Source organism: Dicentrarchus labrax, unplaced genomic scaffold (genome assembly GCF_905237075.1).
Source record: "Dicentrarchus labrax unplaced genomic scaffold, dlabrax2021, whole genome shotgun sequence".
Lineage (NCBI taxonomy): Eukaryota > Metazoa > Chordata > Actinopteri > Moronidae > Dicentrarchus > Dicentrarchus labrax.
The window spans coordinates 22,797,056-22,814,598 of NW_026136704.1; the positions used below are offsets into that span (position 1 = coordinate 22,797,056).

Genomic DNA, 17,543 nt, shown 5'->3' on the forward strand with positions numbered 1-17,543 from the left:
ATCAGCAATAAGACTGGTTGGTACTGACTTTTAGAACATTGCAAGTTGGAGATATAATATAAAAATGGATCTCAAGACTGTCCCTTTTTTCATAGACTCCATGGAGTGCACCAGTTGTCTAGAGGACTATTGGTCCAGCCCCCATCGTGACCGCTGTGTTCTTAAGACAACAGAGTTCCTCTCCTACCATGAGCCTCTGGGTATCTGCTTGACAGCCACCTCATTGCTGGGAACATTTATCTGCACTATTGTCCTGGGGATCTTTATCCATCATCGCAGTACACCTATAGTACGCGCCAACAATTCAGAACTGAGCTTCCAGCTGTTGCTGTCACTTAAGTTATGTTTCCTGTGTTCACTGCTGTTTATCGGCCGTCCCAGTCTATGGACATGCCAGCTGAGACATGCAGTATTTGGGATCAGCTTTGTGCTTTGCGTCTCGTGCATCCTGGTGAAAACCATGGTGGTTCTGGCTGTGTTCAAGGCTTCCAAGCCAGGAGGTGGAGCCAGTCTGAAGTGGTTTGGTGTTTTGCAGCAGAGAGGGACAGTTATTGTTCTCACTTCTATTCAGGCAGCAGTCTGCGCTGCCTGGCTTGTATCTGCCTCACCAGCTCCTCATAAAAACACTCAATACTATAGTGACAAGATAGTTTATGAGTGTGTAGTTGGGTCCACTGTTGGGTTTGCAGTGTTACTGGGCTATATTGGCTTACTGGCTATCCTCAGTTTTCTGATTGCATTCATTTCAAGGAATCTTCCAGATAGTTTCAATGAGGCCAAAGTCATCACATTCAGCATGCTGATCTTTTGTGCTGTGTGGGTGGCCTTTGTCCCTGCTTATATCAGCTCTCCAGGCAAATATGCAGATGCAGTGGAGGTATTTGCAATCTTGGGCTCCAGTTTTGGCCTTTTGGGAGCACTGTTTGGACCCAAATGTTACATAATCCTGCTGAAACCAGAGCAGAACACCAAGAAAGCAATCATGGGACGGGGCATTGAATAATAAAACTGCAATTAATTTCATGAGATGGAATTAATCTTTTTTCTCTACATAATACAAAAATACAGGTAGAAAAGTAGGCTAATAGTAGGCTAATATCTTTGTTAACATATTGAGAAAGCAGGACTGATGCCAAAAAAAATTATCTGAATAGGAAATCTCTTACCACTTGGATCACGTGTGAGAATACTTAAACACAAGTTTTTCTTTCCAGGATGTAGTTGAAATGCAAAGTATTTGCAATCCAAATGCTATTACTCCTTTCAAACATTTATTGGTGTAAGTTAACCTCAGACCTGATTATTTTTTACTTTCCCTGAATAAATTATGCTAAATATCTCAGTTTATTTGACTTCATTATTTGCATTTATTTTTGGCCTGTCTGGAGCTAATGTGAACTTAAAGGTACACTCACCTATTTTTACATTGCCCCCAAACACAGAAAGCTTCTCTCAGCTCCTACATTTCCAAATATTAAATGTCAAAAGGTTTGTCTTTAAAAGAAGAAATCGTTTATTACTTTTCCTGAGTCAAATACAGGCATCAGAGTTGAAAGTTGACTGTGAGTGTCTTGAAATTTCATCAATTGTTATATTCCAAAACTGACTGGCCAGAAAGTATATTAAAATGTCTAAAACATTGGCATCTACAGTGTATTTGAGTAATTGTTACTAATGTTTAACATTTACCCTCCACACATAATATTTTGTGGTCATTTTGTTTTTTGTAAAAATAAAGAAATTTAGTACACAAGGACTGGACATATTGAATATTGTTCTTCTCTTTAAAGTCACTGTATTATCAGGGTTGAATGAACTGAATGAACAAAAGGATGAAGCTTTTAAAACTATTCACAACATGCATGCAATACTACTATAAAGTCTAAAGATTTGTAGATTCTGTGATTTCCTTCTCACATCATTGAAAACATAATTAACTATTCACAGTTTATGATGTTATATATAGTGTCACTGTCGTCTTTGACCATCCAGGGTAGAGATCACCTATTCTGTGTTATCGTGTTTTGTTTTTGTGGAAAGTAAAATAGCAGCCAAGAGGTGTTTTTTGCAAATACTCCATTTCTGAAAATGCTTAGGGTCCCAAATTTAACATGTGGACCAAGTTACACATCTCCTGGACTATGTTCCTGTGTCTCCTCCTTATCTCTGCTTCCACCCCCTAAGTGGCTCTCTCCCTGTGTGTGTGTGTGTGTGTGTGTGTGTGTGTGTGTGTGTGTGTGTGTGTGTGTGTGTGTGTGTGTGTGTGTGACTGATTGAGTGGAGACAGGTGTGCTAGAGTCAGAGCAGAGCCACACCAGTTGCACCTCATCTCAATAGTCAAGTACTCATCCTTGCCACGTCCACTCTCCCACATTGTAGCCTCTGCACCTGTCAGTTTACACTTCAAGGTATTTTTAATTCATTTTCAGTAGGCTAATCTTGTTGTTAGGGTTACACCAAAGAACATAAATATATATGTCAGAAGCATTGAAGTGCTGCATAAACTTCTGTCAGTCACTGGAATTTAACTTTGAGTTGGAAAGTTTACGAACATGGCCTTGGTTAGATGTTGTTAAAAGCACACAAATCAATTCTGCCTCATTACAAACTCAATCAAAAATGAAATACATTTTCGGCCCTGCCCCTACTTTTGCTTATGCACTGATGGGTGGTGCGAAAGATTAAACAATACTGCAAGTCAATAAAAGGAGCTGACAGCAATAAAACTGACTGGGCTCAGAAAAGGGGTAAACAGGAGGAAAGTCATGCGGACATTTTTAGAGATCAACTTTCTCTTGCTCATGTATTTCATGTTGTTGTATTTGCACTTTTCTTCTGCTGTGTCCTCCCCTCTTTATTCCTCCTCCTCCTGCCAGTTACAGGGACAGTTTCATCTAAATGGGATGCACAAGGCTGGAGATGTGGTTCTCGGTGGACTGTTTCAAATCCACTTCTTTTCTGTCTTTCCTGACCTGTCTTTTACCTCAGAGCCACAACAGCCTTCCTGCCATGGGTGAGTCTGTCAGGGAAACAGCAGGAAGGAGAAACTAAGGAAAATCAATCCTATTTATCAAATGTATTTTTCATAATCAAATATTAGTCTTACATAATTACACTGTGTATTTTTTGCAGTTTTAAACTTGTTTTTTGCACAGTTTAAATTAAGTATTGTAATCCTTGTTTCTTTTCAACTGGCTTAATTAGTTGCAAAATCAGTAGTTGTGTAACATGTACATTGTTGCACAGTTATGTTGTACTTTAAATTAGTAAACAGATGTATTTCTTCTGTTAGTTTTGATGTTCTAGGATTCAGGCAGGTCCAGACCATGGCCTTTGCTATTCATGAGATCAGCAGAAACCCCAACCTTCTACCCAATGTGACTCTGGGATACAGCCTTTATGATAACTGTGGCAATCTAGGGATTGGATTCCGTGCAGCGTTGTCGTTAGTCAGTGGTCAAGAGGAGCAATTTATATTACAAGAGACCTGTGAAGGATCCCCTCCAGTCCTAGGGGTTGTGGGTGATTCTTCCTCTACACGTTCTATTGCCATCTCCACTGTCTTAGGTTTGTACAGAGTACCCATGGTAAGTTTTCTTTTGGATCATTTTAATTCAATTTTAATTGTATTGCCAGTTGACAGCACAGAGTAATCAACCTTTAAAAGAGCCGGAAAAGGCTTTGAATGGTTTTAGGATGTACAGTCTGTATCTTTCACAGGTGAGTTATTTTGCAACATGTTCCTGCCTGAGTGACCGGCAGAAGTTTCCATCCTTCTTTAGGACGATCCCAAGTGATGCTTTCCAGGTGACCATCTATCAGCAAAATGAGAATGCAGAAAAGAAAGCATGCAGTCAGACTCAGAAAGATATCTCCTCACTGCAATGAAAAACATATTCTGTACACTAAACACTTTTCCTTCCTTGCTCACTCAGGTGCATGCTATGATTCAGATTCTAAACCGCTTTGGCTGGACTTGGGCAGGTCTGCTGATCAGTGACGATGACTATGGACATCACGCTGCCCGTTCCTTCCAGTCTGACCTGGCTCAGTCTGGTGGAGGCTGTCTGGCCTACTTAGAAATTTTGCCCTGGGGCTATGAGCAAGCTGAACTAAAGAGGATTGTGGATGTGATGAAGAAGTCCACAGCTCGTGTGGTCATAGTGTTTGCACATCAGAGTCACATGATTAACCTCATGGAAGAGGTTAGGTTTAACTTAATTACTACTTTATAAAATGTAATGTTTTATTGTCAAACTGAAAGAAGTTACAATAATATATAAGTCTGTGACAAACATAATTTTGAAGAAGTCACACCTCTTATTTGTTAAAGGTCCTGTTTTTTTTGGTTTTAGAGTGAGATCATTTGAGACATATTATACAGAACTCTAGTTATGATGATATAGATCACTTTGCTCATACAGTAATACTGTGTAACATATAGGATTACATCTATGTATGAATGAGTGAGACAAGACACCAACTGTTTCTGAACACTAGACCCTAGTTATATATTTAATATAATCCACAGGTGGTGAGGCAAAATGTGACGGGCCTGCAGTGGATGGCAAGCGAAGCTTGGACAGCAGCTGCTGTGCTCCAGACCCCCCACCTTATGCCATACCTTGGTGGCACACTGGGCATCGCCATCCGTCGAGGAGAAATACCAGGGCTCAGGGAATTCCTCCTACAAACACGTCCTGACCAACACCATGACAACAGATATGGAAATAGCACAGTAAGAGTTTTAAAGTCGAATCTGATCTTGTAATTGCAAGAATACTATATTGTCATTAACTATAACAAAACATTAACGTGAATAAATATATCTCAGGTAAACCAGTTTTGGGAATACACGTTTCAGTGTAGATTTGCACCACCTCCAGCAGGTTGGTTAGAAGCTGGGGGAGCATTATGCACTGGACAGGAAGATCTGGAGAATGTGGAGACTGAGTTTTTGGACATTTCAAACCTCAGACCAGAGTATAATGTGTACAAGGCTGTGTATGCTCTGGCGTACGCCCTTGATGACATGCTGAAGTGTGAGCCAGGGAGAGGGCCTTTCAGCGGGCACAGCTGTGGAAATTTGAAAGGACTGGAGCCATGGCAGGTGCGATATCAATTTACACTCCACCTGTTTGTATGACTAAATCATAAGAGTATTTAGACTATATTATTAAATATAAACCTATGAGATTACTAATTGTGAAATGAATAACATAATTGAAAGGACTTCCCTACTGCTGGGTAATAGGAGTGGATAGTACTATCTGATCAGTGATAGGTTTATTCAGTAGTACAGTGGTCCAGTGGGAGATGAAATAACCAATTCAAATAACCCGTTATATAAGCTGTATAGTTTAGAGAATATCATATATCCAAGACAAAACTGATATTTCAGAGCCATGGTTGAAGCCATAGATTCTAACATGCACAAACCTCAGTCATAGAAAGGATCAATGAGTCAGGCAGACTAGACTACCATATGCCCCTGCACTCTCTCTGCTACTAGAGCAGGGGTATTCAATTAAAATTCAAAGCGGTCCAGTAATGGAATATTTCTGCTAACAGGGGTCCGGAAGATTATAATGTCTAATATGCATTATCACCAACCAATTTTATAAAACAGTCTCAACACATCTTAAAAACTGAACAGGTTCAACAACTAATTTCCTCTTTTTTTCCCTCTTATATCCAACTCCTCCCAATTTCTCTTGTTAAAATTGGTTGAGATTGTTAAAATGTGGAATGGAATTAACAAAAAAAAAAAAAGTAATGGGGAAACTGAAGCTACACTTTTTTTTTTTTTCTAAAACTAAGCACTTAATTTTGAGATGCATATTTTTCAAAACCAAATTCTAAATACAGCCCTTATTTTACTTGAAATGAGAAAAGAACATTCATTTATTAATAGAGTACTCATTATTTATAATCCCTCCAATTGCCAAAAATATTTTAACAATATTCTGGTCAGTTTTGACAAGAATATTGTTAAAATATTTTTGAATTATACCTTCTTTATATGATTTGATAGTCAGTTTTTGACTACAAACTGATGTTGGTACAACAACAAGTTAGACATTATGATGTTCCGGACCTTTGCTTAAGGACATTTTCTCTAACTTTTCTCTTTTCAGAGCACACCTTGTGAAAATACTTTTCTTTGTCTCACTTATTTATCAGACTGATTCTCTGGTCTGTCTCCTCTGTGTATGTCATTCACTGATTCAAGTAATAATGCTCATTAGGGTGCACAGATCTGATTGGCTGAGTAGTATCATGTGATATGATTTACATCGCATGCAATTGACCGGTGGCATTGTAATTCTCAAGTAACAATAATATAACAATTCCTATATTCAGGTGATTATACGCAAATGAAAAGATACATATGGATAATATAGTCTATTTGTGAGAACACATCCTTCTAATGTTACACACTGGACCTTTTACGTCTTCATGCGCTCATAAGTATTGTGTACACTTGGATTTTTGAATACTAGGTACTGCTGTGTTTGCCATATTTTTTTTAATTTGGTTTTCCTCTATCTTTTATTCTGATATTCATAGCTTGTGTATTACTTGCAAAAAGTCAACTTCACCACACAATTTGGTGATCAAGTCTCATTTGATGAAAATGGTGATGCCTTACCAATATATGATATCATGAACTGGCTGTGGCTCCCTGATGGAAGAACTAAACTTGTGAATGTGGGTGAGATTAAGAGATCAGCCTTCAAAGGAGAAGAACTCACGATTGAGGAAGACAAAATCTTCTGGAACTTTAAATCAAAAAAGGTTCATTTGGATTTCTCAGACACTGCATAGCTAACACATTGTAGCAGTATAAGATAGAATAGGGACACAGTGTAGACTAACAGATATTTGTTTTTCTTCCTACAGCCACCAAAATCAGTGTGCAGTGAGAACTGTCCTCCAGGTACTCGCATGGGCAGAAGGACAGGGGAACCTGTGTGCTGTTTTGACTGCATCCCTTGTTCTGAGGGAAAGATCAGCAATAAGACTGGTTGGTACTGACTTTTAGAACATTGCAAGTTGGAGATATAATATAAAAATGGATCTCAAGACTGTCCCTTTTTTCATAGACTCCATGGAGTGCACCAGTTGTCTAGAGGACTATTGGTCCAGCCCCCATCGTGACCGCTGTGTTCTTAAGACAACAGAGTTCCTCTCCTACCATGAGCCTCTGGGTATCTGCCTGACAGCCACCTCATTGCTGGGAACATTTATCTGCACTATTGTCCTGGGGATCTTTATCCATCATCGCAGTACACCTATAGTACGCGCCAACAATTCAGAACTGAGCTTCCAGCTGTTGCTGTCACTTAAGTTATGTTTCCTGTGTTCACTGCTGTTTATCGGCCGTCCCAGTCTATGGACATGCCAGCTGAGACATGCAGTATTTGGGATCAGCTTTGTGCTTTGCGTCTCGTGCATCCTGGTGAAAACCATGGTGGTTCTGGCTGTGTTCAAGGCTTCCAAGCCAGGAGGTGGAGCCAGTCTGAAGTGGTTTGGTGTTTTGCAGCAGAGAGGGACAGTTATTGTTCTCACTTCTATTCAGGCAGCAGTCTGCGCTGCCTGGCTTGTATCTGCCTCACCAGCTCCTCATAAAAACACTCAATACTATAGTGACAAGATAGTTTATGAGTGTGTAGTTGGGTCCACTGTTGGGTTTGCAGTGTTACTGGGCTATATTGGCTTACTGGCTATCCTCAGTTTTCTGATTGCATTCATATCAAGGAATCTTCCAGATAGTTTCAATGAGGCCAAAGTCATCACATTCAGCATGCTGATCTTTTGTGCTGTGTGGGTGGCCTTTGTCCCTGCTTATATCAGCTCTCCAGGCAAATATGCAGATGCAGTGGAGGTATTTGCAATCTTGGCCTCCAGTTTTGGCCTTTTGGGAGCACTGTTTGGACCCAAATGTTACATAATCCTGCTGAAACCAGAGCAGAACTCAAAGAAAGCAATCATGGGACGGGGCATTGAATAATAAAACTGCAATTAATTTCATGAGATGGAATTAATCTTTTTTCTCTACATAATACAAAAATACAGGTAGAAAAGTAGGCTAATAGTAGGCTAATATCTTTGTTAACATACTGAGAAAGCAGGACTGATGCCAAAGAAATTTATCTGAATAGGAAATATCTTACCACTTGGATCATGTGTGAGAATACTTAAACACAAGTTTTTCTTTCCAGGATGTAGTTGAAATGCAAAGTATTTGCAATTCAAATGCTATTATTCCTTTCAAACATTTATTGGTGTAAGATAACCTTAGACCTGATTATTTTTTACTTTTTCTGAATAAATTATGCTAAATATCTCAGTTTATTTGACTTCATTATTTGCATTTATTTTTGACCTGTCTGGAGCTAATGTGAACTTAAAGGTACACTCACCTATTTTTACATTGTCCCCAAACACAAAAAGCTTCTCTCAGCTCCTACATTTCCAAACATTAAATGTCAAAAGGTTTGTCTTTAAAAGAAGCAATCGTTTATGACTTTTCTTGAGTCAAATACAGGCATCAGAGTTGAAAGTTGACTGTGAGTGTCTTGAAATTTCATCAATTGTTATATTCCAAAACTGACTGGCCAGAAAGTATATTAAAATGTCTAAAACATCGGCATCTACAGTGTATTTGAGTAATTGTTATTAATGTTTAACATTAACCCTCCACACATAATATTTTGTGGTCATTTTGTTTTTTGTAAAAATAAAGAAATTTAGTACACAAGGACTGGACATATTGAATATTGTTCTTCTCTTTAAAGTCACTGTATTATCAGGGTTGAATGAACTGAATGAACAAAAGGATGAAGCTTTTAAAACTATTCACAACATGCATGCAATACTACTATAAAGTCTAAAGATTTGTAGATTCTGTGATTTCCTTCTCACATCATTGAAAACATAATTAACTATTCACAGTTTATGATGTTATATATAGTGTCACTGTCGTCTTTGACCATCCAGGGTAGAGATCACCTATTCTGTGTTATCGTGTTTTGTTTTTGTGGAAAGTAAAATAGCAGCCAAGAGGTGTTTTTTGCAAATACTCCATTTCTGAAAATGCTTAGGGTCCCAAATTTAACATGTGGACCAAGTTACACATCTCCTGGACTATGTTCCTGTGTCTCCTCCTTATCTCTGCTTCCACCCCCTAAGTGGCTCTCTCCCTGTGTGTGTGTATGTGTGTGTGTGTGTGTGTGTGTGTGTGTGTGTGTGTGTGTGTGTGTGTGTGTGTGTGTGTGTGTGTGTGTGTGTGTGTGACTGATTGAGTGGAGACAGGTGTGCTAGAGTCAGAGCAGAGCCACACCAGTTGCACCTCATCTCAATAGTCAAGTACTCATCCTTGCCACGTCCACTCTCCCACATTGTAGCCTCTGCACCTGTCAGTTTACACTTCAAGGTATTTTTAATTCATTTTCAGTAGGCTAATCTTGTTGTTAGGGTTACACCAAAGAACATAAATATATATGTCAGAAGCATTGAAGTGCTGCATAAACTTCTGTCAGTCACTGGAATTTAACTTTGAGTTGGAAAGTTTACGAACATGGTTTTGGTTAGATGTTGTTAAAAGCACACAAATCAATTCTGCCTCATTACAAACTCAATCAAAAATGAAATACATTTTAGGCCCTGCCCCTACTTTTGCTTATGCACTGATGGGTGGTGCAAAAGATTAATCAGTACTGCAAGTCAATAAAAGGGGTTGACATAGAAATAAAACTGACTGGGCTCAGAAAAGGGGTAAACAGGAGGAAAGTCATGCGGACATTTTCAGATGTCAACTTACTCTTGCTCATGTATTTCATGTTGTTGTATTTGTACTTTTCTTCTGCTGTGTCTTCCCCTCTTTATTCCTCCTCCTCCTGCCGGTTACAGGGACAGTTTCATCTAAATGGGATGCACAAGGCTGGAGATGTGGTTCTTGGTGGGCTTTTTGAGATCAACTTCTTTTCTGTTTTTCCTGACCTGTCTTTTACCTCAGAGCCACAACAGCCTACCTGCCACGGGTGAGTCTGTCAGGGAAACACCAGGAAGGAGAAAATTGGAAAAATATATATACATTTTTGATGAAAAATATTAGTCTGACATGATTACGCTCTGTATTTATGCAATATAAACATGTTTTTTGCACAGTTTAAGTATTTTAATACTTTCAACTGGCTTAATTGTTTGCAAAATCAGTGTAATATGTACATCTTGACACAGTTATGTTGTATTTCTTCTTTCAGTTTTGATGTTCTAGGATTCAGGCAGGCCCAGACCATGGCCTTTGCTATTGATCAGATCAACAGAAACCCCAACCTGCTGCCTAATGTGACTCTGGGATACAGTCTTTATGATAACTGTGTCAAACTAGGGATTGGATTCCGTGCAGCATTGTCCTTAGTCAGTGGTCAAGAGGAGCAGTTCATATTAGATGAGACCTGTGTAGGAACCCCTCCAGTCCTAGGCATTGTGGGTGATTCTTCCTCTACACGTTCTATTGCCATCTCCACTGTCTTAGGTTTGTACAGAGTACCCATGGTAAGTTCTCCACCTTCCGTAAGAATTATTTTGGATGATTTGAGTAATCAACCTTAAAGAGTTGAAAGAGCCAGTATTGGCTTTGAATGTTTTTAGGATGTACAGTCTGTCTCTTTCACAGGTGAGTTATTTTGCCACATGTTCCTGCCTGAGTGACCGGCAAAAGTTTCCATCCTTCTTTAGGACAATCCCAAGTGATGCTTTCCAGGTGACGATCTATCAGCAAAATGAAGATGTAATAAAGTAATCATATGCAGTTAAACGTTTCTCACTGCAATGCAAATTATATTCCTTTTTTGTAATACTACTTGCATTATTTGTGTCATTGAAAGTAAATAAGCAAAAATAAAACAATAATAAAAATGTACATTGTTGAACCTATTTAGCAAGTTTTATAATACAGGTTTATTTTAAGACATTACACTAAACACCTTTCTTTCCTTGCTCACTCACTCAGGTGCGTGCTATGATTCAAATCCTAAACCGCTTTGGCTGGACTTGGGCAGGTCTGCTGATCAGTGATGATGACTATGGACTTCATGCTGCCCGATCCTTCCAATCTGACCTGGCTCAGTCTGGTGGAGGCTGTCTGGCGTACCTGGAGGTTTTGCCCTGGGGCTATGACCAAGCTGAACTAAGGAGGATTGTGGATGTGATGAAGAAGTCCACAGCTCGTGTGGTCATAGTGTTTGCACATGAGAGTCACATGATTAACCTCATGGAAGAGGTTGGGCTTGAAATACAACTGAATTATAATCTTATATTTGTCAAACTGAAAGACTTATATTACAATAACAACATATTGAGCTATGATAAATATATATAATTGAATGGGTCACCTTTGCTATCTATTAAAGGTCTTGTTAGAAGGGTTTTGGAGTGAGATAATTTACCCAGACAAATTATTATTATGATGATATGCATCACTTTGCTAAAACATAGGACTGCATCTGTGTATGAATGAGTAAGACAAGATATCAACTGTGTAAACTGTTCACAAGACTAGGAACTACTATTTTGCAATGGCAGTATGAATTTGGTATAATGCAATGCATAGGTGGGGAGGCAGAATGTGACAGGCCTGCAGTGGATGGCCAGTGAAGCTTGGACAGCTGCTACTGTGCTCCAGACCCCTGAGCTTATGCCATATCTTGGTGGCACACTGGGCATCGCCATCCGTCGAGGAGAAATACCAGGGTTCAGGGAATTCCTCCTACAAATACATCCTGACCAACACCACAACAACAGCTATGGAAATAGCATGGTGAGAGTTTAGCCATGCAATCTGATAATTGCAAGAAAAACCACATTGTCATTATCTATAACATGCTGTTATGAATATATTTCAGGTAAAACAGTTTTGGGAATACACATTTCAGTGTAGATTTGCACCACCTCCAGCAGGTTGGTTAGAAGCTGGGGGAGCATTATGCACTGGACAGGAAGATCTGGAGAATGTGGAGACTGAGTTTTTGGACATTTCAAACCTCAGACCAGAGTATAATGTGTACAAGGCTTTGTATGCTCTGGCGTACGCCCTTGATGACATGCTGCAGTGTGAGCCAGGGAGAGGGCCTTTCAGCGGGCACAGCTGTGGAAATTTGAAAGGACTGGAGCCATGGCAGGTGCGATATCAATTTACATTCTACCTGTTCGATCAATTGATCATTTTTGCAACAAAAAAGGACAAGAGTGAAGCAAATTTTACATTGGTAATAAGAGTGAAACTTTCTTCAAAAAAAGTGATTGCTCTGTGCTGAAGAATAAAAATAAATAGATAAAAGAGCCCTAAGAAGAGAACATCCATTCAGTTACAATGTGACAAAAAGAAATATAGCACTGCAGTCTCAGTAAATTAATGTTAAAACTTGCCTCAATTACAGAACAGAAAGTATTTACTCTTCCATTTTCAATTTTAATTTATCTTGCTGAAGTTCAGTGAAGTTATTTCACTCATAATACCTTGCACAACAGGGTTTTTTAAGTCAGACTTACATTAGTCACTCATAGGGATCAGTTACAGTGTCAAGTCTGAGTTTGTTCACAGTCACATATAATTATTTGTATCTGTCCTCTTTGGTTTACTCTATTTCTGAAATTCATAGCTTGTGCATTACCTGGAAAAGGTCAGCTTCACCACAACATTTGGTGATCAAGTGTCATTTGATGAGAATGGTGATGCCTTACCAATATATGATATCATGAACTGGCTGTGGCTCCCTGATGGAAGAACTAAAGTTCAGAGTGTGGGTGAGGTTAAGAGGTCAGCCTCCGAAGGAGAAGAACTCATAATTGATGAAAGCAAAATCTTCTGGAACTTTGACTCTAAAAAGGTTATCTATATGATTTACCATGGATAACTCATTATAGCAGTGTGAGGTGATGTAGAATAATGCATTTTTCTTTCTACAGCCACCAAAATCAGTGTGTAGTGAGAGCTGTCCTCCAGGAACCCGCATGGCAAGAAAGAAAGGGAAACCTGTGTGCTGTTTTGACTGCATCCCTTGTTCTGAGGGAAAGATCAGCAATAAGACTGGTTGGTACTGACTTTTAAACATTGCAGGTTGGAGATATAATATAAAAATGGATCTCAAGACTGCCTCTTTTTTCATAGACTCCATGGAGTGCACCAGTTGTCCAGTGGACTTTTGGTCCAGCCCCCAGCGTGACCGCTGTGTTCCTAAGCAAACAGAGTTCCTCTCCTACCATGAGCCTCTGGGTATCTGCCTGACTGTCACCTCCTTGCTGGGAACATTTATCTGCACTATTGTCCTGGGGATCTTTATCCATCATCGCAGTACACCTATAGTACGAGCCAACAATTCTGAACTGAGTTTCCAGCTGTTGCTGTCACTTAAGTTATGTTTCCTGTGTTCACTGCTGTTTATTGGCCGTCCCAGGCTATGGACATGCCAGCTGAGACATGCAGCATTTGGGATCAGCTTTGTGCTTTGCGTCTCATGCATCCTGGTGAAAACCATGGTAGTTCTGGCTGTGTTCAAGGCATCCAAGCCAGGAGGTGGAGCCAGTCTGAAGTGGTTTGGTGTTTTGCAGCAGAGAGGGACAGTTCTGGTTCTTACTTCTATTCAGGCAGCAATCTGCACTGCCTGGCTTGTATCTGCCTCACCAACTCCTCATAAAAACACTCAATACAACAATGATAAGATAGTTTATGAGTGTGAAGTTGGGTCCACTGTTGGTTTTGCGGTGTTACTGGGCTATATTGGCTTACTGGCTATCCTCAGTTTTCTGATTGCATTTATATCAAGGAATCTTCCGGATAGTTTCAATGAAGCCAAACTCATCACTTTCAGCATGCTGATCTTCTGTGCTGTATGGGTGGCTTTTGTCCCTGCTTATATCAGCTCACCAGGAAAATATGCAGATGCAGTGGAGGTATTTGCCATCCTGGCCTCCAGTTTTGGCCTCTTGATGGCACTGTTTGGACCCAAATGTTACATTATCCTGCTGAGACCAGAGAGGAACACAAAGAAAGCAATCATGGGTCGGGGCATTGAGTCATAAAAACTGCACTTATTTTCATGGGAACAAATCGTTTTTCTATACACAATACAAAAAATAAATTACAGGCAGTAAAGTAGGTTAATATAGCTTAACATATTGAGAAAGCAAGCTGATAACAAACAAATGTATCTGAATGCAATCTCTTGGATAGTACTTGAATCATATGTGTAAGAATACTTAAACACAAAGCTCTAGCACTTTGGATGCTATTATTTCCTTTCCTTTCCTAACTGTAACACTGTTTTTATTGAACTGTAGTGGAAGTCTTGGCCCAGATGTATGTTATCCATTTTCCAGAAATCCCCCAGCTACACCATAAGCCCAAAAGCTTTGGCTATTGCCCTCAGTGGCTAACAACCAACTATTGCCAATGGGTTCCCAGATTGGCCCTGCAGTAACCCCTTTCCCACAATTCACCAGATCTTCTCCACCTACCTGCTAACATGTTCCCCATGTCCCTTTCCAGTCTGCTGTATACAACCAGCCCCTCAATCCCTATCAGATTGTCAAGGTTGCAATGTGTACCTGAACCTCAGCCAGTACCAGTTCCTGCACCCTGAACCTGTATTCTGAACCCTTCACCTGACAGTTGATACCTATACTTGTCGGTCTGCCTACCAGCCTGTAAGCTCCTTCAATTCATCAATAAATCCCTGAACTCCTTTGTCTGTCTGGTCTGTCTTGTCACAAGTTTGGAGAGCTAGGCTATATAAAGTCTTTTGCTGTTTTATTGAAGTGGGACACTATGGTTATGCAAGAAATGACATTCTACAGGTGGAAGTTTGTTCCAGCCTTCTTCCCAGCCAGCAAGCCTCTGGCCAACCTTCCTCCATTCACCAAACCTCCGGCCTGCTGGCCTCCAGCCTCAATCCGGCCTGTGTCTCTTGCCTGCTAGCCTACAGCCTGCACCTCAATTAACCTGCTGCCTGCCATCTCCTCATCAGCCAGATCCTCAGTCGGCCATCTCCACACAAGAAACCTCTGTATTGTTTCTGGCCTCCTGCTATGCTCTCCTGTCACCAGCCTTGTGCTCTAGTATCTAGCGGTTCACCTGTCCAGCACCCAGGGGGCGGGGGACAGTTCACCTCTGGGTCTCCCTAATGGAACGGACAAGGGGGGAACAAGGGATCCACTAGAAGTTAGTCACACTTCGACTTTCTTCCAAATAACACACATTTCATTCATAATATAATAAATACAGGCCTATAGTTAATGCACATTTTTGTTTTTCTGAATTGTGTGTAATGCCTAACATGGTCCACAAACAATGGTCTTTGTGGTTCCCTAAGTTCTGATAACTTATACTGTCATATTTTGTGCAGAACTGTATTCATTGTCTTTTGGCAATGTTGGGGGTGGAGATTGTGCCCCTTAAAAAGTAAAGAGAGTAGAGAGTAAATCTACAAAATTTTAAATCAGACAGATGAAGGCCTAAAGTAATCTGTTTTGGATGCATGTTTCTAAAGAACTGATCATATCTAATATCTGATAAGTAACTGTGTAAAAGACACAGCAATGAAAAGTAGATGAGACGACATAATATTTCATCAAATGTCATAGTATTCTGCTACCATCTAGTGGATATTTTCTTAAACTTCGTTAATGTTTGAGAGTGAATTCCACATTTATGATGCTGATTTGTGCATTTGGGGTCTATAATTTGGTATTATTCTCACACACACAAATTTAGGATTATTCTCAGTACAGTGGCTGATACATATACTATACATATCAGAGTTCTAAACTGCAGAGAGATTCTAAAGAAAACAATTTATTTTACTTAAATGTAAGTAGATGTTTCATGAGAAGGTGAAACAGTCTACTTTCTACAATATAGCATAAATATAAAAGTCCACCTAATATGACATTAAAAAAACAAAACAAAGAAACATATAACTGTCATGCAAATTTCAGTAGACCTCAAACATTGCAGTCATCTACAACGAAAAGCTGGGATAGGTGACTCTTGAGAAATCCAGTACTTTCACAAATACCAAGATATTGTGCAGACAACAACTCAGGAAGTAATGTAACTCACATAAGCTAGGTTGTGGTTTTGCAAACTGTTGCTACAGTTGCTGCTGCGAAGATAACATGCAAAAAGGACGAGGCGGTTTACGGTAGCCAGCACTACCGTCTCCAAACAGCAATACTCACAAATTAATTCAGCCTCAATACAAAATCAATCACAAATGAGGTACATTTTAGGCCCTGCCCTTACTTTTGCTTATGCACTGATGGGTGGTGCGCAAGATTATACAATACTGCAAGTCAATAAAAGGGGTTGACATAGCAATAAAACGGACTGGGCTCAGAAAAGGGGTAAACAGGAGGAACGTCATGTGGACATTTTTAGAGATCAACTTTCTCTTGCTCATGTATTTTATGTTGTTGTATTCTTACTTTTGTTCTGCTGTGTCCTCCCCTCTTTATTCATCCTCCTCCTGCCAGTTACAGAAACCGTTTCATCTAAATGGGATGCACAAGGCTGGAGATGTGGTTCTCGGTGGGCTATTTGGGATCCACCTTTTTGCTGTCTTTCCTGACCTGTCTTTTACCTCAGAGCCACAACAGCCTACCTGCCATGGGTGAGTCTGTCAGGGAAACAGCAAATGCAGAAACTGGGGACAATCAGTACCATTAGCATAATGTATTTTTTGTGATCAGATATTACTTTAAAGAATGACACTGTATATTGCAGTCATATTTTTAATGATTATACTTGTTGTCATTCTACTGTCCTAATTGTTTGTTTTTCTAAATCTGTAGTTGCATGTACATGTTGACACAGTTACTGTGTTGTGTTGTATTTTCAATAGAAAACAGTGCTAATCTGTATTTGTATGTGTGTTAGATTTGATGTTTTAGGATTCAGGCAGGCCCAGACCATGGCCTTTGCTATTGATGAGATCAACAGAAACCCCATCCTGCTACCTAATGTGACTCTGGGATACAATCTTTATGATAACTGCATCAAACTAAGAATTGGATTCCGTGCAGCGTTGTCCTTAGTCAGTGGTCAAGAGGAGCAATTTATATTAGACGAGACATGTGTAGGAACCCCTCCAGTCCTAGGGATTGTGGGTGATCCTTCCTCTACAAGTTCTATTGCCATCTCCACTGTCTTAGGTTTGTACAGAGTACCCATGGTAAGTTTTCCGCCTTGCCATCAAATAATCATTGTGGATAATTTTGATCTGATTTCAAATGTGTCAGTTGTAAAAAAGAAGTAATCAACTATAAAAAGCTGAAGGAGACGGTTAAGGCTTTGAATGTTTTTTAGGATGTACTGCCTTCTCTCTCACAGGTGAGTTATTTTGCCACATGTTCCTGCCTGAGTGACCGGCAAAAGTTTCCATCCTTCTTTAGGACAATCCCAAGTGATGCTTTCCAGGTGACTTTCTATCAGCAAAATTAAAATGCAATAAAGAAACACTTCTCAGAAAGAATGTCTT

General features: G+C 39.8%; 1 protein-coding gene and 1 long non-coding RNA gene across 38 annotated transcripts in view; one reads left to right on the top strand and one right to left on the bottom strand.

Moving 5' to 3' along the window:
• Positions 1-17,543, top strand: part of LOC127361686 (extracellular calcium-sensing receptor-like) — a 46,500-nt gene that overhangs the window by 10,521 nt on the left and 18,436 nt on the right. For 3 of the 37 annotated variants that reach the window (XM_051396487.1, XM_051396462.1, XM_051396486.1), the window contains 6 exons: positions 3,721-3,807; positions 3,936-4,205; positions 4,532-4,738; positions 4,835-5,110; positions 6,571-6,798; positions 12,976-13,099. In XM_051396487.1, the coding sequence (XP_051252447.1) occupies positions 3,945-4,205; positions 4,532-4,738; positions 4,835-5,110; positions 6,571-6,798; positions 12,976-13,099 (1,096 nt within the window). In that variant the 5' untranslated portion in view covers positions 3,721-3,807; positions 3,936-3,944. Of the gene's footprint in view, positions 1-1,048; positions 3,014-3,292; positions 3,588-3,720; positions 3,808-3,935; positions 4,206-4,531; positions 4,739-4,834; positions 5,111-6,570; positions 6,799-9,638; positions 10,047-10,268; positions 10,564-10,684; positions 10,807-11,020; positions 11,291-11,620; positions 11,828-11,912; positions 12,189-12,668; positions 12,897-12,975; positions 13,100-16,397; positions 16,677-16,942; positions 17,238-17,395; positions 17,483-17,543 lie in introns of those variants that run through there. The other 34 variants (XM_051396484.1, XM_051396459.1, XM_051396483.1 and 31 more) reach the window with 30 other exon arrangements.
• On the bottom strand, positions 1,262-8,481 carry LOC127361699 (uncharacterized). Its single transcript, XR_007884343.1, has 2 exons — positions 8,390-8,481; positions 1,262-1,378 (listed from the first exon to the last, which is right to left on the bottom strand). It is a non-coding gene; the product is annotated as an uncharacterized LOC127361699 (long non-coding RNA).